General features: G+C 39.5%; 1 protein-coding gene across 5 annotated transcripts in view; it reads left to right on the top strand.

Moving 5' to 3' along the window:
- Window positions 1–22411, top strand: part of KATNIP (katanin interacting protein) — a 52097-nt gene extending 29686 nt beyond the window's left edge. For 3 of the 5 annotated variants that reach the window (XM_071761372.1, XM_071761374.1, XM_071761371.1), the window contains exons 15-26: window positions 68–276; window positions 2276–2339; window positions 5785–5962; window positions 8070–8235; window positions 12143–12300; window positions 12620–12684; window positions 13338–13448; window positions 15222–15361; window positions 16351–16452; window positions 17104–17264; window positions 19555–19643; window positions 20945–22411. In XM_071761372.1, coding sequence (XP_071617473.1) covers window positions 68–276; window positions 2276–2339; window positions 5785–5962; window positions 8070–8235; window positions 12143–12300; window positions 12620–12684; window positions 13338–13448; window positions 15222–15361; window positions 16351–16452; window positions 17104–17264; window positions 19555–19643; window positions 20945–21000 — 1499 coding nt within the window. In that variant the 3' untranslated portion in view covers window positions 21001–22411. Of the gene's footprint in view, window positions 1–67; window positions 277–2275; window positions 2340–5784; window positions 5963–8069; window positions 8236–12142; window positions 12301–12619; window positions 12685–13337; window positions 13449–15221; window positions 15362–16350; window positions 16453–17103; window positions 17265–19554; window positions 19644–20944 lie in introns of those variants that run through there. The other 2 variants (XM_071761373.1, XR_011729325.1) reach the window with 2 other exon arrangements.
- The last annotated feature ends 1099 nt before the right edge of the window (window positions 22412–23510 follow it).

Raw genomic sequence — 23510 nt, 5'->3', positions numbered from 1 at the left:
ATAGTTTTTATCCCTCTAAATCTTCTTTTATCTGATTTCTCCATTTAATTCTGTGTATTTCCTTCAGCTCCACAGCACTTTGGGGATACTATATTGTTCACTACTGATGATGATATTCTTGAAGCTATGTACTGCAATGATAAGATGTTTGATGGAGAAACAGAAAATGCTGTCTGCTTGAGATATGAGGAGGAGCTAAGGAGGCCAAGAACTGCTGATGGAGAGGGGGATGAGAGACCTTTCACACAAGCAGGCTTACAAACAGAGAATCAACAGGTAGGGGCCTTGGTGTTCAGAACTCTCCAGAAATGTCTTTCTGAAGCATGATATGGAATGAGGAGACAATAATTTCCATGACAGCTCTGCAGAAGAACTAATACAGCTGCCTAGTTGGAAGATTGAGTTTTTTTTTCACCAGCTCAGTAATTTGTGCAAGTTTTTAAGCCCAAAAGGGCCTCCACATTTTGGGCTTCCTGATTAAATTATAGGGCTGCAAGGAAGGCTGTTTTGCATTGTGTAAATAGATGTTTCTCTGTTGACTTGAACTGAGGTTAGAGGTTGCTCTTTCTGAATTAGGTGTCCCTGCAAGTTTATGGCAGTGTCAGTGATTTTTACCATACATTTGTTCATGCAGTGAGAAGCTGTGCTCCCAGTCACTCCAAACCAAAATTTCTCCATATTTTATACTCTTATAATATACTCTTCCTTGTTTCTTCCTCCACACAGTAGGTATCTTACATGAAAAGGATCCTCTGGCTCCCAACACTCCCCTTATTTTTTCCTCTTTCTGACTAGCATCTCCACAGGTCTCTGTGCACTTTGCAACATAAAAATGTTTGTTCTAGGTTCATTTAATGTCCCTTACTTTTTGTGTTGGAAGAAACTGAACCAGTGGAATGAAAGGATGAGTAGCCAAGGAGGAAGAGAGAGAAAAGAAGAAGGTGACTTGGCACAGATGGTTTATGTCCTGCAGAGGAGGGCATTATTAAACATTCTATAAAACCAGGAGCTTTATTGTGTCTATGGGTTTTGATATTCAATAGAGGTGTAAATTTTAATTCCCAGGCTGGTCTTTTAAAGGTTTTCTGAGAAAAAGGCATCAGACATCCTAGTCACTGTCCTGCAAGACAGGTACCCTGATCCAAGGGGGGTTTCCACCTTGTGTAGGTTATCTCTTTGTGTTGAGTTCAGTGCACAGTTCTTGTTCCCTCTCACCTACCTGATTACCACAAGGACATTTGCTACTGCAAGGAGTTTATTGCAGACTGGGAAATACAAGATCCAGCATGTCAGTGGTTATGCTGCAGAGAATTAATATACCAGAAGGAGAAAAGTGTTGACAAGCATCTTTATTTTTTTTTAGTCACATTGTAGGTCCCCTTGATGTATTCTGGATGACAGGGACTCTACTTTCAGTGATGAATGAAACTACAGAGAATGAGTCTGGACTTCCTCTTTGGCTTTTTGACTGCTAATGAGGATTGAGCTGATGATTTAGTAGTACTACTTACAATAATGCTATAATTCAATTCTAATCTTCTTTTCTCTAGTTTGGAGCCAAATACTGCATGTGGAAAGTTAGGGTTCTTTGCCACACATATAGCATTTTTACACACAGCAAACATAATGAGCCATTTTTTCATATTCCCTCAATGAAATGAGGTCTGTCTGCAACCCTTTGCACTTATCCTTTGTGCTACTGGAATTGCCCCAGTATGATCAGCACATTTTATCAGCTGTTTATTCACTTTCTGGCTTGGTATGCTGAATAGCTCAGGCTGTGATCTGTGTTGTCAAAGCACAAAAGCAAGATTTTGGACAAGTCTGCTTCTTACTTCTGCCCCTTGATTCTAAAGAGGAAATTGGGGTGGAAATCCCCGAGGTCTTAACTTCCTTCCAGACTTCTCTTTGCAACATATTTGCAAAATGTTGTAAATGCAGCATGTTATCATCAGCAATCTGCAGCTAAATAAGGGTCACTTAAGAATTTCAGCTTCTTGGAGAATAGGTGGCTCTAACACCCCACACTCTACATGCCCTAACAACAAAACAACCCCAGGGGTCTTGACTTTCTAAGTACTTGGATAATCTAATAGATTTTGGGGCATGTTTTCCATTATTTGCAGGACAATTTGGGTGATGAGGCAAAGGGGAGATTGATGTGCAAAAGGCTTATTGTAAAGAACAAAAAAGGAAATAGAAAATTGCACAGAAAACCTTCACTTCATAAACAATATCTGTCATGTATCATTGCACCTGTGGGTTTACTTTTTAGGTTCAAGAGCCAGACCCCCTCTCTGACTGTGCAGCCAAGGAATCAGGAATATTTACTGGAAAATGTAAGTTCTGCCATTTGCTTCTTGCTTAACCACCCTCCCCCCTGACATTTTATCAGAGAGGATCTGATTTGTCAGAGCTGTACAGAACTTTGTGACAGATGTCAGGTCTAGAATAGAGATGAGTAATTGAATATTTAAGGCAGAAGCTTTGTTTACTATGACATTTAGAACATTACATTGTAACAGTTGGCTTTTAATCTCAGAAAAATAACACTAGCCATTTGCCTAGTCCCTGAATGGGATTTGTAATAGCTGTGTCCATTACCAAGTAATTCTCTCCCAATCCTATGTATTTGTCAGATGACTGAATTTAAGATCAGATTGACAGCAGAAACCCTACAGTAAAGCCAGACCAGAATGTTACATCAATACTTAAAGTTCCTGGCTTTTTTGATCCTGTACAAAACCAAGTCTCTGTGGATCTTTAAATTAATTTCCAAAGAGCTTCTGGATGACCTAGAAGTTTCAGAGTTGGTTCCTGGTCCTTTGAATTTGGAGAAATTTTGTTCTTTGGCCTAGGATGAATTCATGAGCAATCTGTGTTGTGCTCTCAGAAATACCCCCAGTGCCCTGACTTATTCACCCCCACACCTCTGAACTGGACCCATGGCCCAGGAACTGGGTCATAGAGCTGGGAACTTTATGAGTGTGTGTACAGTCAGTTCATCTCTGTGAACTCTAAGATGTCCTTTTCTCCTCCTGTTCCTCAAAGGGGTGAAAATTGGGGGTGTAGTTAGTGCAGAGCTCAGCAGATGAAGTCCTTTATCCTGACAAAATACTGTTAATTGTTTGCTGGGCTAACCTGTCCCTACCAGACAAAGAGCTCCTGATGCTCATGAGTACTTGCAGGGAAAGAGCTGGAGAAATCTAGTTGCATTTAAGGGAGGCTTTCCATGTCTTATGAAATGCAAAAGAAACTCCAATTTCAATGGCAAAAAATGGCCATTAGTTGCTACAAGGACAGTAGTGACAAAAAAAAAAAACCACCCCAGAAGCTACAACCTGACTTTTAGCAATGATTTCTGCACACCCTGTCCTGCTGGTGTGTGTTGTTTCTTGTTCCTGTTGTGCTGTGGGGTGGCCCTTTAGGCCTGGATTGAAAGTCCCCTTGCTGCTTCTTGTTTTACTGGGAAATTACTGGGAATTTGGGCAAAACTTGGGATGAGTACTGACTTTTTCATCTAGGACTCCTGGTAATAAATCATGTGTGGAGTCACTGAGGATTTGTATCCTGAGTTGTTGTAGGTAATTTTAATCTCTTTCAGACTGCTGCCAGTCATCATGTCAAGGAGAAATAGTGCTTTAGAATGTAATTATCATTGGTACAACATCCAGCTGGTGCCCAGTTACCTGAGGTCTGTCCCTCAGAGATCAATATCATGGTCTACACTGATTTTTAATTTGTTTTAAAGAACTTGGATGGTGGGATAAAATTTGGTGGGTACCAAGCAGGGGAGTGGTTGGTGTGCTGGAGGGCAAAGCTGTTCTTAGTGAGACCTCAACAGGCTGAAGAAATTGTAACCTCATGACCTTACCTGATGGAACTTGATGAAGTTTGGGTCTGGGTGGGGGATGCAATAACCCCTGCCTCAGGGAAAGCTGCTTTGTAGTGAAAGACCTAAAGTCCTTGTAAGACCAGAAATTGAACAAGAATCAGCAGTGTGGCCTTGCAGGAAGGGCAGCCAGCTGCCTCCTGGAATGTAAATATGAGAGTGGATCCAGAAGGGCAAGGAAAAGCATTCTTTCCCTGTTTATGGCACTTGATATGGAGCCCTCTAGGACAAGGGGAAGGCTGGCATCACCTGTCCAGTGGAGGATGGTGAGCAAGATGGTCAGGCAGCCTGAATACCTGACATGTGAGAGGAGCATGAGGGTGCTGCATGGGTTTGTGCATCCTGGAGAGTGATGGGGACATCTCCTTGCTGTCTGGTAGCTATTGGGAGGGCACAGAGAGAACAGTTCTGGGGTGTTCTTTGGGGTGCAGGCAGGGGTGGGTTAAGAGGCAGGAGGAACAACAAGGGAAGAGGATTTCCAACTGGATGCTATGAATGTTTTTTTTCACCCTGAGGGCAGTCAAACACAGGAACAAAGGTTGAGGGAGGTCTGGCAATCTGCCAGCCTCAAACTTCCCCTGGATAAGGTCCTGATAGACCTGATCTAATGGATATGATCTGAGTTGGAGTCAGACAAGAGTCCTCCAGAGGTCACTTCCAGCCTGCATCATTCTGAGTCACTGGGAAGGCCCTGGCATGCTGATGTGAACACCAAACCTTGTGTTGGGAACCTGCCCCACCTCAGCTTTTCCTTTTTGTTTGAAAATATGTTCTGGTTTTGCCTGAGAATTCTTGCATGCTTGTACACTAAGCAAGCTCAGTCTTAGCCTTGGGAATAGCATCTAATATCAGTGTAGCCAAAGCTCCAAACTTGTCAGCTAATAAAACTATTTATTTCTTAGTGTCCTTGCAAATGATAATGACATCTTACACCCAAGTGAATTTATGTTTATATCAAGACTTAGTCTTGTGTAAATTACTACAGCTATTTATAGGCAATTGGGCTGGATGGCTTAATAGCTTTAATGCTTGTTTGTTTTACAGGGCATCATGACTACTGGTGCTTCTGTAGACATTATCCAGCCTGATTATTTCTGGGCTTCTGTAATGTGTGAAATGGAAGATATTTTTAATTTACAGTGGTGGATTTTTATGGAACCTCATCAGATGGGAATATTACTTGTTATATCCATATTTGCTATTTCTATTGCTCAGTAAGGTGTGAAAGGTGGATGGGAAGACATAAGTACAGTCTTTGTCCAGTTTTTATTTCCTATTTATTTTCTGGAGGTGCAGACTGATAAAAATTTCTACTTTTCACTAATGCTGTCCCATGCAATACTTCCATGTGTCCAGTCCTGACATGTAGACAGTAACTTAATCACATTAATTAACCAAATTTGGGCTTTAGTTTAACTGTGAGCTGGTGTTGTCTAACAATTCATGGATTTATGATAGACAGGATTATATGAGTCTATATAATCATTTAGCTGGAAAAAAGATGATAGACAGACTTCAGGCTAATAGGTCTTCTCTGTCTTGGCATAATCACAAAATCTGTCATGTAATTGCTTAAATGTGTCATTTAATTACTTTCATCTATAATCTGAGTAACAAGACACTGATAACTTGATAACCTGCTTGACTGGGGATAAATGAACAAGGGTGTTGATAGCCCACTGGAGTCTAACACAGAGTCACAGAAGGTTCCAGTCCAGGGGTGTAGACATGAACACCAGGGAGTAGCCAAATACAGCATAAAAAGTTATTTCATATCAACAAAATCCACACTGTGCTAATTACTGGGGCTCCCAGGCATGCTCATATTGGCTCTTTACTACAAACTAGTGTGTAATGACATAGATATGTTCTGCATATGTTCTTTTCTGTAGGCCTGCAACTGAACTTTGCCATGACTTGGGGAGACTCTCATTACCTTGGGCTGACAGGACTTGAAGTGATAGGAAAGAATGGTCTTGCATTAAAAATCAGCAAAGAACAGATTTCTGCTTCACCTCAAGACTTAAATGATCTTCCAGAGTATACAGGAGACTGCAGAACATTAGAAAAGTAAGTAGAAAAGAGTTGGGTGGTTGTGTCCACCAGTAGTTTTGGGTGCATTTTACATCAAACTTACTAAAACTTGATATAATTTTATCATTTTATAATGTTGACACCTGTTAACCTCAGACATGCTTTTCAGACATGAATGAGATGTTTCCAGAAGATGGTGTTTGAGGCAGGAGATGGTAAGATGCCAGATTGGTAGCTCTGTGAAGGACTTTCCAGGCAGGAATGTGGGTGTTCTGCAGCATCTGCCAATGCATATACAGAATTTCTGGATAAATTAAGGGAAGTTTTTCAAATTGGCAAACGGTGAGCATGTGTTAGGGTATTGCACAAATAGGTTCTGTTCTTTTGGCAATTCTGCAGCTTTTTTTAATTCCAATGATATTTTTTTCATTGGCCAGGTGTAGTTCTTCAAAATAAATTGTACTTCCTTAATGGTAACAGTGTAGAAATCAGAGGCTATAGGTCTAGAGAGGAATGGACATTCACTGTAATTGAAGCTGTATCCAGTTGCTTCCCAGCCATATCTCAATTTTAAAGGGTATTTTTAGTTGGATTCAGGTTTACTTGTATATAATTCCTCAGTTCTGCCTATTTGTAAGAAAATCTCTTCTGTAGGCATCATTACTCAGGAAATCTCCCCATGAGGTAGAGATCCTGGTGGTGCAGTCTCTCCAGGCTCCACCAGGATGGACTCAGATGCAAAGTTTCTTATATTTTTCTCCTTTTACAGCCTCATCAGTTCTTCATCCTACAGAATTTCTGGCAGGCTTTCTGCTCCTGATGTATTTGAGGGGTTTTATTTATAGTACCTTTTGCTTGCTATCCTTCATACTTTTTTTTTCCTGTCCTGTGCAGCCTTCTGGACTTTATGATCCTATCAGTTTGGGGTTTTTGATCATGACTGTTGTTGAAAGATGCCTTGTAATAACTTTTTGTCCTGCCATTCAGCCAGGCTGCCTTTGATTTATCAAGTCCTCCCTCTTTCTGACATCTTTCTTAGTGAGTGGGGCACATTTGTTCTGTGCTTCCAGTGTGATATCCCTTAATATCCTCTCTGATTTATGTAAAGATGTTGTTTTGTTTTGTTTTGTTTTTTAAAAAAAATGATCATTTTTGCTTCAGAACCTTTTTAGACACAAGAAGTAGAGGCTTTTTTTCCTTTTGATATTTCTGCTGTCATGTTGACTATGACTACAGTGCTCTTGAACTGTAGCATTTGGAACAGATCCTGTGTACTATTCAGGACTGATTCAAGGATTATGTCTTCTCTCATGGGCTCCCTAATCAGCTTCTCTGTGAAAGAGTTATTATTCAAATCTTTTTAAGAAACTGCCAAGTCTGGCACTCATTCTTCCATTAAGCTTCTAAATAAATTGTGAGCACACAGGGCAGTGTACAAAAGTAATTACAATGGCCAATTAATTCCCATTCTCCATTATTCCTTCTTTGTATGCCATGTTTTGTGGTAGAACATCAAGTCAAAATTCCAAAATGAGGAAATAATGGATTTAACTTTATCTAGGCAGTCTGAAGACTGCATTTTTCTGAAAAGACTTTTCCATGCTGCTAGAAAGCTTCTCTAAAAAGTAGGAATATGCCCAAGTTGTGTGTGATGAGGAATATGAACAAACTCAGGGTCTTCTCTGGGTTAGCTCTTTGCCAGATTCAGTGTAGTTATCTTGGCAGAGGAACACACTGCAGAGTGTCACAGGCACTAGTTTAGGCATGAAACAATATTAATAAGTTATATTGTGTATATATATAGTTTTGCCTTAGGCTATTTCATCACAAGTTTGTCAAGCTTTCCCCTGCCTGCCCCTCTTGACTCAAGAAAAACCTAAGGATTTTTATTTTCCTCCTCAAATGGACCCAACTAAAGGAAGAAGTTTTTTCTTTCCCTACTGTCTTTAGCTCAGTGATACATATTGGTTTATATACATATTGCACTTTTTAATTGCATGCATGTAGGCACAATAAGCCCTGGGAAGTGGAAATGACATCTAGAAAAAAAAAATTAACACCTAGTAAAGTCCCTGCCTTTCAGGAGAAAAGCAAGCTTTTCCTTTTTTTTTTTTTTGCAGCTAATGGATTTTTCTCTTTGTAGTTTAATAGATGGGACTAATATCACAGTAGAAGATGACCATATGTGGCTCATTCCCTTCTCTTTTGGAGAAGATCATCTGCTCACCATCCATTTTGATAAAATGGAAAGTATTGCAGGGCTTCGCTTTTGGAACTATAATAAATCTCCAGAGGATACCTATAGAGGGGTAAGTAAAAGAAAAGGAGCACTGCCAGCAAAAATATACAGCAGGGCATTGGGAAATTGGTACTGTGATAAATGAATATAGCTGCCTTAATGGAACACAGTAAATCTTTCTAGATTGTCTGAGTCTGAATTTTGTGGCAGGTATAATGCATTTCTGTCTCCACAAACAGCAAATATTGAAAAAAAGCCAGAGATAGTTTAAAGAAATCTTCACAGCTGATTTTTCTAAGAGACATATACAGTAGCACATATTATTTTTGAGATATATGGTTCTGAAGTGGTATCCTCTCAGTATCTGTGGTGTGATTCTTTATTTCCTGGAACACAAGAACTGTAGGACAGGGGACACTTCTCCAACAGGAATTCTGTTCAGATACCTTACAGAAGGCCAGTCAATCTATACTGCCTTTTCCAAGAAGCAAGAAGAGTCTCAACCTTAATTTAGGGAAGTTGCCATCTTCAAGCAGTTTGGCCAAATGAGGTTGGCTGGATTTGAATAACTTGCCCTACTCTTCTCTTTCCAGTTTTCCTACTTTGGACTCTTTTCCCTGACTTAATTGTTGGAACTGACTGGCAGTTGTCATCTGCTGGAGATCGTGTCACATCTAGCTGGGGCTCTGTGTTTGCATCTCCCTTATTTCTCTTTATTTCTGGGAAGATGTACATACAGTTGCATTAATAATGAAGCAGTTGCTGTTCAGTGCACAGAAAGCTGATGAATCCTTTTGTTTCCAGATCTTCCCTTCACATTTGCTGTTGCATTCTTGATGTCCAAGCTCAGTCAGTAATTAAGAAGAAATGGGACTGGGCAGGCTGGTAAAAAAGACTTCAGAACTGCTTCTGTCTGTAAATTTACATTCCAGGAATTGCTGTAGCATGAGCAGTACATAAATAGGAGGTGTTTCTTGCCCAGGACAGAGCCTTGGCATCTTTTAATATCAGCATGTGGTGGTGTTGAGTGACAAAGTCTGGCCAAAAACTCCCAGAGGGCCAGAGGTTTCATTTAAGCCACAGCTCAGCTAGAGATTTTAATATTTGGCACCTGATTTTGTAATACTTTGCATTAGTGCAACATGTCTGACACATGGGAAGGTGCAGGGGTGTGGTGAGCAGCACACCATCTAAATATACCCCCTGTATGTTTATGTATAGAACTGGGGGTCTTCACTAAAATCTCTTATGGGATGGGTAGGATTTGGCAGAAAGGAAGGACTCTCTCTTCCCTAGGAGAGTGGTACAGCAGTGATGGGAGACTTTGAAAACTAAATTTGGCAAAGCCTTAAGCAACCTGATGTAGCTTTTCATGCTCTGAGCAGGAGCTGTGGCTAGAGATGTGCAGGAGATCCCTTCCAACCTAAATCTTTCTGGAGTTCTGTGTACAAAGAGCAATATAAAGAGCTTTTTCAGTGGGGTTGGGTGATGTTTTTCACCTCCATTGTCAGCCCAAACTTCTCCCAGGCAGAGCAGAGTGAAGTTTGAATATGAAGCCTCATATCAAATCATCTCCCCATATGTGTGTCTCAGTTATTAAAGGAGGGAAAGAAATAGCCAAACCTCTAAAATCTAACATGGAATTTGATCTCTGGAGGCCAACCCAAGAAAGAAAGAAAGATTTTCACAGTTTACTTTGCTAGATAGAAGTGTCAAGTCTGATAAAGTGTGTTTGCAGGTGGCATGCCCTCGAGTCCCATAACAGTTGGTGGGTACAATTTAGCTGAGGAGTTCATACCTGCAGTCCTCAAAAGGAATAAAATAAATTCTTTGGAAAACTGAAGATGCAGGGTTTCTGCTGGGCCCCAGTAAAGAGGCTTTAGCCTGTGAACCTGGGGCATGATGCCATCTGTCTCTTGAAGTATTGCTGTTCCTTCTAAGAACCAGTGCCTGGGCATGAGATATAATGATTTGGTAGGCAGCTGGAGACTGGTGGGTTCTATTCATAGCTTTAGTATGAGGGGGTAATGGCAGTGACTGTCAAAATGAAGGCTTGTCTGCTATTTCCAGCTCTGGGAAAAATTACCTTGTGAAAGCTTTGTTATGTGATTTGTAAAATGCTGTGTGTGATGGTTGAGTGCCTCCTCAGATGATGAAAATTACTTGGACATGATGGCTGTAAAGGGCACATAAATATAAGCAGCTCTGGTATAATAGGTAAGAGTTCATCTCCAGGTCTCTAGACTTCCCAGTCAATACGTGTTTCCTAAACTGAAATATATTTCAGTGGATTTTTTCCCTTCCTCTCCTTCCTTAGCCTGGCAGACTGATTCAGCTGGAAAGCAGCATGCAGAAGAGTTTCTGATACAAATAGGAGATTTCCCTTCTTCGTTCCCAAACTTACTAAAATGAAACCATACATAGTTATTTCTCTATATTTGCTACTCAAACATTCCCTCCTAAATAATCTTCATGCTGTGTGGAAATGAACTGAGCACTTTGTCCAGTCTAGTACAGTACCCAAAGTTTTCAAATCAAGGAATGTGTAGCTTACTTAAAATGGTAATTGAATAAAAAATCATTTACCAATGGAAAAAAAACGAGCTGTTATGAAAATCAGGTCACTGATAATACACAGGCTTTGCAGGAAACTCTGAATGTTTTTAGCTTCTTAGACACCTGAGACTGGAATTTTAGGTAAAAATATTGCACAGATTTTTTCAATAGAAATCCTAATAATGAAAATTGAAATATTTGCATACAAAACTAAGTTAACCTCAGATTATCATATATACATCAGCATAAAATCCACATCTTAGAAAAATGACTCCCATTACCTTTAGACTAAATTAAGACTTTGATTAACTAAATGAATCTATTTTGCTTCAGTCCATTAATCAGCAAGCTTTACTCATAGTGCTACTTGATGTATTTTACAGATATCAGGGGTAGTGCAAACCCTAGTGCAGTAAATGCTGCTTGTGATTAACATTAATTGTAGTTTAGCAAATTCCAGGGCAAAATGCAATGATAATTGTTGCTACATGGCTGGGATCAGGTGTGCAACACCAGATAGTGCTCTTGGGGCTGGGTGAAGGGGCCAGGACTCCTGCACTGTCTGCATAAGTGCCTGAATTTTTTTTTTTTTAATTATTATTTAGTTGTATGACAATCTGTGATAGGGACAAGGCTCAATTCTTTGTGCTTGCTGTGGGTACCTCCTCTTCATTCCTGTGCCCTCAGGTTACCCAGGGCATGGCTTGGTGGATGAGTTTGTGTGATCCTGGAAAAGCTAAATAGATCCTGCCACAAAGCTAAATAGAAATGGTGAAATCCAGGCTTTCTGTAAGTGTGACAGAGACACAGGAGAGTCTGCTCTGGAGAGAGCCCCACGTGATGGGGTTTCTCCAGGCAAGCTCCAGCCTGAGCTGGGCAGTATCCTCCAGGATGTCTCCCCACATCACCTCTGGGACAGTCTGCTCACACTGAATCATCTTGAATCATTTAGGTTGGAAAGGACCTTCCAGTTCATTGTGTCCAATCATTAGCCCAGCACTGAACATCCCTCAGTCCCTCATCTCTGGGGCTTTCCAGTCCCCCCAGGGATGGTGACTCCCCCCTGCCCTGGGCAGCCTGTTCCAGTGTTTGATAAGCTGTTCAGTAAAGAAAAGTTTCACTTTGCTGGGATCTAGTGAGATGGAGTAATTGAAAAATCTCTTCAATGTATGTTTTTTAATTTTTTTCCCCCCCAAAATCTCTCCCACCCCACTCAGTGTCAGCTCTGGTGCTCTGAATTACAACTCGTATCTCCTGCTTTAAGCTGCCTTTTGCCAAAGGATGTCATAGGATAATTAGATCAATATAACAAAAATATTGACGTTTATTTCAGCCTCTGGAGTGAATGTAACTGTTTCGGATCTGTTTTATTTTGTGTGGTGTGATGTCATGTCATCTAGTGGTAATTTTTTTTTACCAAGGCCAAGGTAGTCCATGTGTTGCTGGATGGTTCCAGTGTCTCCCCACCAGAGGGCTTTCTGATCCGCAAGGGACCAGGCAACTGCCACTTCGACTTTGCCCAGGAAATTCTCTTTCTTGACTACCTGCAGCCCCAGACGAGTAAGAAAGCACAAAGGAGGTAAAGTGGGATGTTTTTGCTCTCTGACACACACAATTTCTCTTGACTGCTCGGTGTTCTTTCTTGAAGCCAATTGTATGAGGCACCTGGGTTCAAATATGCAGCCCAGCAAAATGCTGCCTTGGGTTTTAGCTACATCCTGTTCATCAGATTTTACTGAGATCAGAGGACAACCCAGTCCCTGGCTGAAGGGAGGGGGTGATGTTTGTGGAGGATTAGGTCTTTGCTTTTGTTCTTTTATGAATGAGTCAAGTACATAAAAAAACTGTTTAGTCTACAGGGTTGGTTTTTTGTTTATTTGTTTTTTTTTTTTTGGCAGGACTGTTTCAAAGAGAATGGAACAAGCTAGTATGGACTATGAAGCACCATTAATGCCATGTGGTTGTATCCTTCTCTGGTGTTTTCTTGTCATATGGAATTATTTTAGAGGTATATGGTATGGTTGTGAGTCCTAAACTTCTGTAATACAAAGATTTCTGGTGCTTGTAGAGATGAAGAAGATACCAAGAATATGAGAGACTTCCATTAAGTATAAATTAAGAACAAATAAATGGAACATAATATATGACCAGGGTGACCTGTTTTGAGATAACTCTGGCAGCTTTTTCTCCTGCCTTTCTATAAGCCATCCATGCTGGAGCTAGAGGTCAGTTAGCACAGGATCCAGCCAGCCCAACAAAGCTAGAAATGTCTTTGTATTTTTGGGTATCTTTGAATGTTTGTCTCATTCTGTATCTTTATTAAGTTTGATCTGAACCCCTTAATATTTTTGCTAATTTTCTTACTGTTTGTGGCTTTTAAACTTAGTTTTCCTTGATAAAGCACAGCTTTTGTGATCATGCTTGGTCCAGTTAGAATCCATTAAGCTATTCTAACCAAGTTAAGTCACAGGTGATTTTTTTTCACTCTTCTAAACTGCAAATATGAGTGTTTATCATTGAGATGTGGGCTGCACGATAACTTTTGAAACTGCAAATTAGTCTGGCAGAGCAAAGCATCAATACCAACATTTTCCTTAATAGCTTTTTGCTTCTCAGTTATTTTCCAGTTTCAGCTCCTGACGAGTTGGGGTGACCCTTACTACATTGGTCTGAATGGGCTGGAGTTGTTCAATGAACATGGAGACCAAATCTTGCTGACAGAGAACAGTATCCTTCTGAGGCCCTGCAGCTCCTCTGTCCCCTCCAGATACACTCTGCTCCCTGGCAGATTATCCTTTGGCATCCCTTCCTCCTTCCTCCAAATTGCCAGTTTAACCCGTGTGGTTCCTCTGTACCTGTGTGAGGATACATGTTGCCTCATGTTTTTATGTATTCTGCATACTTTCAGAGCATTTCTTCTCTGAATGGGAGGCACCAACACAGCAGAACAAGGTTAGAGAAGGGAAAGCCTAAGAAAGATGGGGTATTTTTGACTATCAACATTTATGTGTGGTATAGAAAGTTTCTTGAGCTTCAAATATGTAAGAAAAGGTTGAGTTCAGTTCTTTGTAATGGAACTTTTCATTACTCCACAAGAAAGAATTTTTTTTTTTTATAACTCTTGTTCTGGAGCTTTAGGCTATTCTAGACACCTGATCAAGTCATAAAGATAAGGGCTGAAACTTTGAATTTGATTCAGTGTTCCCTGGGTAACCAACAGAGGGGAATGAAGGACATGTTTGAAAGATTTGTGGTCATCAGGGTTACACTTGATGTGCCAGAGCTCTGTTTCACCTATTCTCTTAAGAGCTGAAAGCTTTGTACCCCAAAGTATAATTTCACAAAGTTCAGTCCCGGGGAAGAAATAGTTTCTTAGCTAACTAGGAAGGATAAAAAGCAGGGATGCTGCATGAATTGTATTTCTCTAAAGATCCTCATTGCCTGATAAATAGAGAATACAATGAAAAGAGTAGTAAAGGCTTTTTCCTGAGTGCTATTTGTATCTTGTATGATGCACGATGAACTCCAAACATCTGTAATGGAGAAGGAGCATTTTGAAATGGAAAAGTGGTAGCAAATTATTTTTTAAGAACAGAGGATCTCTAACTGAGCTTTTAAATGATGTGTCTTTGTGGGACCAGCCCAGGTAAAGATAGCTCAGTTCCTTTTGAATCATTGCACAGTAGTGTGGTTTGGATGTATGAGCATCCCCAAAAAAGAACATTTGTCTTAGTGCAGTACTAAATGTGATAATTCAGTCCTGAGTCTGGAGTGAGCCTTTCTTAACCAGTTGAGGCATTGCTTTGTTATTCCTTCAAGTCTTTATAAGTCCTCACAGAGTCAGGCCTTTTTTCTAAAAGGACAAAGGCAAAGAAATGTCCCTGAAACTGGAGTGCTGGGGATTTATAGTTCTGATGGCAGTGCCACCCATCCACACTTCTTTGCAGGTCTTTAACATACATGTTCTTTTAATGTCCATGCTGTTCTCTTATGGAGAAAATCTGATTATTTAGCCTGTTTCATCTAGAATAGATGAACAGATTCTATGAACATCATAGAATGTTTCATCTTTTCTTCTCAAAGACCTGAAAGAAGCCCTCACTGGGCAGTTACTAATTTTTATCAGAAACCTTTGAGGTCTGACTGATGACTGCCTCCTGCCAGGATGCTTTTCTTGCCCTTGATTTTTCACCAGTTCATGCTAAAAAAAACAGAGCTTTGCACAAAAAACTGGGAAGTGCCTATTCCTGACAAGGGAACTCTATTGATGCAGTGGGAATACATATTTGAAAAGAAATCAAACACAGCTAGTTAATTTATTCCTATTTTGAGAATAATTTTGCAGGCCTTTAAAACTGTGCTCCTAAGTTCCTATGTGAACTACTCAGAGTAGTTTCAAGTTCTCCTGCTTGTGGAATCTAGAAGAGCAAGCACAAAGTTTTAAACATGGTGTTTCTGAAACAAACTTTTTTGTTATTTATGCTTAAAGGTTTTTTTCAGATATTGCTGCTTTTCCAGATAGTGTCAACATTTTAGAAGGTGTATCTGGGGACATCAGAACTCCAGACAAACTGATTGACAGGGTAAATGACACAACTGATGGCAGACATATGTGGCTTGCACCAATTCTTCCTGGTTTGGTATGTTTTCCATTTTCATTCCATTTTAGTGCTGGGCACAGATGTAGCTAGAAGCACACAGAATTTTTAGGTAAATTTGCTATTAGTAAGTGATACTAAATCAGTGCCTTTTAGCAGAAGCTTGTCTTCTGACAGTTTTTCTTGACTGCATAGAGAGCAGTAGAAAAGATTTCCTGGGTTTTTAATCTCCTCCTTTCTCCATGATGTGACATCTATGCTATAGAAGTTCTTCTGCTGTTTTTTTCAGTTGCTGTGATAAAGATAATGACAAATGAGTTTAATATGCTTGTTTTGTGCAGCAAAGACCTTTCAGGCAGGTGCAGACTCTGATCTCTAATTCATGAATTTGCATTCAACACAGATAATGAGATGTTAAAAAAAATCTCCCTGCTGTAGAAACATTCATTGCTTTTTGTAAGAACACATTTAAGATGACAGACTTGATGTTTCATGTCCCAAGGCCCTAAGTGATTCAGCCATTTTAGGAAACCCCATAGTTCAAATATGGGGTATCAAATATCTAAAGAGAAATGTAGATAAACTTAGATGAGTTCTGACTTTGTTCTGAGATAAAAAAATATATTTTTTATTATGAACATAACTAAGATACATCTATTTTGTAGAAGTGGATGGATTAATTTCAAAATTACAAAATGTAAACCTGATGTGTGTGATCTGCTGTAGTTTACTGTGTTGGAAAAATCCTTACTCAATACTTAATTATGCCCAAATTGTCTTCTGGAAAATCCCAGATAAAAGCATCTCTGTAGGTCACATCTACCTTTCTTTTCCCAGTTAAAGGAAAAAAACCCATGATTTAACACAATTAACAATATCTTCACCAGTGCATCAGAAGATGCTGCAGAGAATGCTAGAAATGAAGCTTAAGATATGTAGGCCTAAAATTGATATAGGAGCTCATGAAAGGAACAGCACAGAATTAACTGCAACAGGAGGATTTGTGTTGTTAAATAAATTCTCTTTTGCAGGTGAACAGGGTATATGTCATTTTTGATGTACCTACTACTGTGTCAATGATCAAGTTATGGAATTATGCCAAAACACCTAAGAGGGGTGTGAAAGAATTTGGTGTAAGTAATTTTTGCATGCATTTTGTATGTTCTGATGAGTCAGCCTCACTGATTTCTGCACTTATTTTCACAGTTTACTGAAGTGTGATTCCATACAATCTCAAAGGATGGGATTCATCTCATTTAACTCTGCATTTAGTATTAGAATGACTAATCTGTGCCAGTCATCTGTCCTCCCTTTCTTGTCCTGGGAAAGAATGTTTTATGTGATGTTTTTCTTAGATAATTGTCTTAAGGACAATTTCCTTTTTCCACTCAGTAGAGAGCAGGTCTGGGAGACAAGTTGAAACCACAAACCCAGATTTAAGACAGCTGAAGTGAGGTGAGATTGATGAATTCCTAGATTTAAAAGTGATTCACTCCAGTTGATGGAAGAGCAATTATGTAAAACATTAAATACATTTTTAATTACCTACTTGAAAGCTGCATTAGAAACATCAGTGAGAAGGCAAAATCTTGAAGGAAAAAAAAAAAATCAAAACCCAGCAGTAAATAGAGAGAAATGGAAGCTTGAAGGGAACAAAAGCTAAACCAATGATCAGACTTGTGAAAGAGAAGGGGCAGAATGACTTGTAGTGGATTGATAGAGACAACTGCTGAAAGCAGTGCCTGAATTCTAGGTGCTTTGTTTGTTTTTTTACATATCTTTAGCTTCTGGTGGATGACTTGCTTGTGTACAATGGGATTCTGGATATGGTGACCCATGTGGTATCAGGCATCCTCCCAACCTGTGAGCCAGTGGTCCCCTACCACACCATTCTCTTCACTGATGATGAGAAGATTTGCCATCAGGAGAGGAGAACTGTAATTAGGTATGTGAGTGGCTCTTGATTTGAGGAAAATGTCTTGTTTTCAAATAGTGGCTTTATGTGACTCATGGCAGCATTATGGGTATTGTTACAGAAAATTCCTCTAAAGCACTCTCAGGTTCACTTAATGGTCACCTGTGGTTTTTTAGATATCAGGACCAAATCAGTGGCTTTGTTTGTAAGCATTTTTTTTAGCACTTACTGGGACTCATGATTCATGTTTACATATGTTTTCATGGAAGTAAAACATGTTTTCATGTAGTAAAACACACAAAAGAAAGAATTTAGGCTTCCTTAGAGAAAAAATGATACTTCTCAGTGATATTACACGAAGGAAAAAAAAAAAAAAAGAAGAAAGATAATGTAAAAGAACCAGGCATGAAATGTAAAGAAAGTCCTCTGATTTGGCACAGATTCTAACTGAGGAACCAACATTCTGCAATTTTATAAATGTTCCAATGTAATGAACTTCTTTAATGAGAAATGAATTGAATGCAGAGGAATGGCACTTGGAAGGCAGTAAGATGGCAATATCTCTGAAAATATGACATGCAGTGAAAAATGCACTTATATGTAGAATGCCAGGACTGATACAGCCTAAAAGGCAGTTTCTAGCAAAGAAAATAAAAATTGAAAGAACAGTTTACTTCAAATGAGATTAAAGAGTGAAAAAATGAAAGCTTATAGAAATAAATATTGTTACACATTGCACAGCTAACAGATTGCACAAGTGCACATACATCACTTAGGAAAAAAGACAACAGTTTGGCATTCAGAAATGGCACAATTTTGTCAGAAGAATATTCAGATATTTAGAAATAGGTGGAAGGAATGTAAGCTGTCCTGATTAAGAACAGCAGTTACCATTTGCCTGCAGGATTTGCTGTCTTTTGTTTCTTTAAAGCATTGGCTGCTGGCCACTGGTACTGTCAGATGTTCAAATAAATCTTTATTGTTTGGATGTGTTGTGGTAGCTTCATGTTTTTGTACAAGTGGCTCTGTTGTCATGGTAAAAATTGGAGGTAAATGGTTTTTCAAGCTAAAAAGTTACTGAAATGAAAATGTCCTGAGGGAATGTGAGTTTTAAGGAATTTTTTAGTGGGATATTAAAAGGAGGAGGAGAAATGAACCTTTGCCTTCTTCAGCTTAACATCTCTCAGTAAAATTATTCTACTTCCAGCAGAGCAGCACTAGCTAGCATCCTAGATTTGTAAGACATACTCTTTTATTTATTTTTTAGTGGGATTTAGTTTTGGGGTCACACAAATGACATGATCTGTTTTACAGTGAAGAACATGCTGAGTCTCTTCTAGACTTCTGTGCAGGAGCTTTTTTGGGCTTTCTTCCTACCCTGTTTTGCAATCTTCTTTTCCCTGTTTTCATCTTCTGCCCTGATAAAATACAGGGGACTTGAGCAGTAGAAGACAAATCCCTTACTACGTGCTGGATAGTATCCATCTGTTTTACAAATGTTCCTGAGATTTTATATATTGTTACTTCTGGTTTTGGCCTCTTCTCTTCCACATATCACTGTTCAGTATTTTGTGAGCCCTGAACCTGATTCTGATGTTATCATCAGTAGGGTACAGTCTGAGTTACTTCATTAGTGGTTCCTGAGTTTCACTTGGAAGTTTGAAAGACATTACATTTATCTCCAAAACTAGAAACCTATTTTGTGCTTTATTTGTAGAAAAAGAGCATTTTTTCCCCCCAAAGACATGGCTGGTCTGGTTTTACCCATTTGAAAGGGAGGAGTTATTAATGATGTTTTTTAAAACTTTCCATTCAGCTCATTTTTGTTTTTCTGTAATGTATTTAATTTAACTTTGAAGTTTTTCTTTCCCCAAAAGAAAATGTTAACATTTTTCAGCAGCTTGCAAACAATTTGTCACAGTAAATGAACTTTGTTTAGCTCAGACAATTTTCAAATATTGCTGTATCAACATTACACAACAGCATTAAGTTCCATATAGGGACTTTTATGCCTTCTTGTAACAGCACCAAATCTCACTTTGGTTAATGTGGTTAAAGGCAGGAAAGAAAATTGTGAATATGATATTTATATTTGAATGTATGCCTGAATGAATGCCACTAATTAAAACTGGCAAGAAATCCTTCAGGTGGATGCTGACAGAATCTCTTTTCTTTTCTAGATAGTCTCACGTGCTGTGGCTCAGCTTCATAGCTTTGTTTAGCCTCCAGGACTAAAACTTCTTTGATAACCTTTTCCAGGACTCTCACAGCTTTTCAGTGATGATTATTTTGGCTAATGCACTGATTTTAATCTTTTCAGCAGTCACATGGGAGATCAGGATGTACGAATGATGAATGAAAATGAGATTATCACCAACAGCAAGAAGAAGCAGGTTGTGGCTAACCCAGGTTTGTTCTCTCTCCTTGGTTTTTTTTTTTACACAGGCAGTATGGGAAATGAACATGGGGAGAAACCTAAGTTGGGGAAAGTGGAAGCACAGCTCTTCTTGGCTCTACTTTTTCTAGCATAGGAAGGCAAAGCAGGAATCTTGTATTCTCATGGATTTTTTTTTTTTTTCTATAAATCTGAAAGTGGGTAATAAAAATTGAAGACATTTCTGGCTTGTCATTACAGCTTATAGTGATACATCCACAGAAGTCCTCAGGAAAGAAACTGAGTAAAGATAAGCTGAAAACTGGTATTAATTGTGAAGGTTCATAGATAGCTTTTGGAATTACAGGCTCCTTGCATTAAGCAGCTTTAGAGGTGATGCATCTGTGTCTAAGAATTAGCTGTTTGTTGCTCCTCAAACAAATCTAAAATCATGGTTAGTGTAACAAGGGAGAAAACATGTTGACTTTATCCCTCCCACTGTCTTCCTGGTTGGTCTTTTCTCTTACAAAGTGCTAATTAAAAAGGCAACCTCCCTTTTTCCCAAGGAGAGAAAGTAGATTGTATTTATAGTCTGAAGTGTTCCAGTCACTCCTTGTAAATTACTCAGAACAGCTCCCTAAATACATTACAAATTCTCAGCCAAGCTGGTATATTCATGATTGGTTTTCTCTCTTGAGCATGACACTTTTTCCCATTAATTTCTCCCGAAAATGTTACAGAAATTATTTGCTGGCTTTTAATAACAATTCTGGAGGAGAAAGATTTGAAATGCCATAGCCTTTACAAATACAGCTTCAAGTTATTAGTATATGAGCACTGGCTGCACCAGAAGTATTTTGAACATCCCTGTGCCTGTTGTAATGACCTCCTGGGGCAGACACACTAAAGAAAAGCTGTCACCACCAGGCCTGTCTCATCCTTTGTCCCCAGAGTAAGGACACAGAATGCCTGTCTAGTTCTTGGGTGAGGATTGCCCCACGTCTTCTCCTGCAGTACTCACTGGTGTCAGCTGCAGTGGTTGGTAACACACATTTTAGAATGGTTTGAGTTGGAGGAGACCTTTGGGGTCCCTCTGGAAGGGAAGGATCAACCTCCAGTGTCAGCATTGAATTTGTGTCAGATTCCAGAGGAAAGTGATTCCACGGGGCTGTGAAAAAATTGTCATCAGTCACTGTCAACTTAAGAAACATCACTGAGAAGAGTAGCTTAGCTTTCCTTCTGGGAGGGGAAGAGGAATGGGCATGTCTCTTCCTCATTTTGCTCTGTGGTTTCACTGTTAATAAGTCTGAAAACAAGCACTCCTTTTCCTTAACAGCTCTGCGTCCCAAAACCTGCTTGAGTGAAACAGGACTGCAGAGGAGGAAAAGATAACAAGGGATTGGGATTGGAAAGTCCTCAATACCTCCAGCCCCAAATACCTCCAGTCTAACTCCTCAAGAAATATATCATCCAACTGGAAGATCATCCAACTGCTGCTGGATCATCACATGTCTTTGAAGAGGAACTTTGATTCACTACAGCACATTTTCTGCAGTAATGAAGTTCAAATAATTCAGTTTTCTGATTTTTTTATAATCTGCCTGGTTTTCTTTTCCCCTCTCTTAATTGAAAATTCAGGAAAGAACATAAAGGAGTGAGTGGGAACCTTACTGCTAACTGGCAACTGTTCCTGCCAGTTTCCAAGAACTTGGGTGAAGCAGGATGGTCATGAGAGGCATTCAGAGTATTTCTCAAGCTTTAATTCCTAAATCCTAGCTGGATGATCACAAAGCTTCTCATAAGAAGAAATGTTCTGCTTTGTCTCTGCCTGTAGATAATTATTTGGGAACTGCACTTATTATAGGAAATCTTCACCTCTCTGTTTCTGGGCTGTAGGTTTTGATGCTCTGGCTCTCCCAAGGGGCTGATGCTGTTTCTGACACCTGGAGAGGTCTCACTGGGCTTGCAGAAGTGGGGTTAATGCTTTTAGAAAAAGGAACTCAGGAAATGGGTTTATCATGGTTTAATGATGAAGTTCCAACTGTCACTTCTTTCATCTTTTGCAGTGAAATAATTATTTCTTTTCATTATTTCACTACCATGAAAAAAGCAAAATGATGTTATGCCTGGAGAGCTGTTGACAGGAGCTCTGCACATTCTTCAGAGTTCTGCTACAGAGCAATGCTCTTTTCCCCTGTTTTGCCTGAATTTTGTTACATGAACAAAGAGTCCATACCTCAGTGCAGTACCAGCCAGACCCATTTCCAGCAACATATTCTCACTTTGAAAAAAGGTAATTGCATTTTAACTAGCAGGAGGTAAGGAGGGAACAGCATTTTTAGACAGAGAATACCTTGCTTATGTGGCCATTTAACCAAAAATTTAACCAGATAATTATGCTGCAGGATTTTTAGCTATGCAAATGTGCTTTTCATTGACAATTCCTTGGTTGTAACAATCTGTAAATCTCTTCCATAGAAGATTTTGTTCTCGTTTAGAACTTGCTCATTGTTTCCAGACAGAACTGAATGCACTGCAGTCAGTACATGCTTTTAGACAGGAAACAAGGTACATTATTGCTGCTTCTGTTACAGAATCAAAATGTTCTGCTTCCCTTTTTGTTGAAAATCAGGAGTGCAATATCTTGCATACTTCTGGGCTGCTGTCAGCTAAGCTGAAAAGACACGAGATGCATTTCCTAGATTTCTGTGGGCTTACAGAGCAAGAAAATGGATTTTGTACTAAACACAAGGCACTTCTAAATGTAAACTAGTGTATACAAGTAAAGTGTACTTTGTCTGAAGGCTCTTCCCAGGCTGCACTGACAAAAGATCCTCTGTTGTTCTGAGAACTGTCTCCCCTGGTCTGTTTGCAAGAATACCTCTGCCAGGAATCAAATTTTCATTTTTGCTCCAAAGCAGGCAACTGCTACCTGCAACTCCCAAAATGACAAAAGAGGAGGAGCTGTGAGGAGGATTATTGGTAGGGCTAAGAACAGATACAAATGTTTGGAAGAGGAGAGGCTGTTGCAAGTTTTTTAAGACACAATCCCATATTTGTCATATAGGCAGCCTTTAGATGGGAGCTGTCACACTGTTTGTTCCTCTGAAACAATTGCATTGAGCTGGAAGAGAACCTGAATCCATCTTGTTTCCTGACAATTGCATCCCTGTTGGTCAGGAAAGGGATGTGGGGAAGAGGACTTTTTATGCTCATCTGTGTTCTGTCTGGAGCATCTCCTGTCCTGTGTGATGAACTAATGATTTTTCAACCCTAATCCTTTGGGATAACTCCAGGTTTTGTAAATTACTGCAAAACAGTTGTTCAAGCTCAGGTGTGTCACAGTTCTCTGTCTGTTTCAAGGTCACCAATTCTTCATCTCTGATCAGTTGGTAACTGCATCCAGTTTTTCCACACCTTTTGCCTCTGCAAATCTGTATCCAGTCTGGTACAGAGTGCTGGCTTCTACCTTCTGTCAGCCTCTCCTAACAGCTCCTTTTACTTTCCCCAGAATTGCCACACTGTGGGAAAGACCATCAAAGGCTTTGAAATATTTGCAAAATATTGTTAAGTTGTGAAACATCCTCTCCTGCAGTGTTTTTGTCTGGAAGGGTTTGGCAGCCTGCTGCCTGCTCTGGGAGGACATACACCACCCAGGCCTAATGGAGCCTTTGATTCAAGTCAGTTGTACACAGAAAACAGTAAAATGCTTAGAAAATGCTTCATTAATTTCTGTGGGGCAGGAGGTGTCAGCATTCACATCTCAGCACCAATGAGAAGGGCAATAACCAACAATAATTAAGTGTCCTAGTCAGTCCTATATACTCCTGTGTAGGTATTCAACTCATTTCTACATTAATTGCAATTTAAAAATGGTTTTATTCCAATTTTTGCTTTTTTTT

The sequence above is a fragment of the Heliangelus exortis genome, chromosome 17 (genome assembly GCF_036169615.1).
Source record: "Heliangelus exortis chromosome 17, bHelExo1.hap1, whole genome shotgun sequence".
NCBI lineage: Eukaryota > Metazoa > Chordata > Aves > Apodiformes > Trochilidae > Heliangelus > Heliangelus exortis.
The sequence above is the reverse complement of the archived record's forward strand: the minus strand, read 5'-3'. Positions and strand labels throughout refer to the sequence as shown.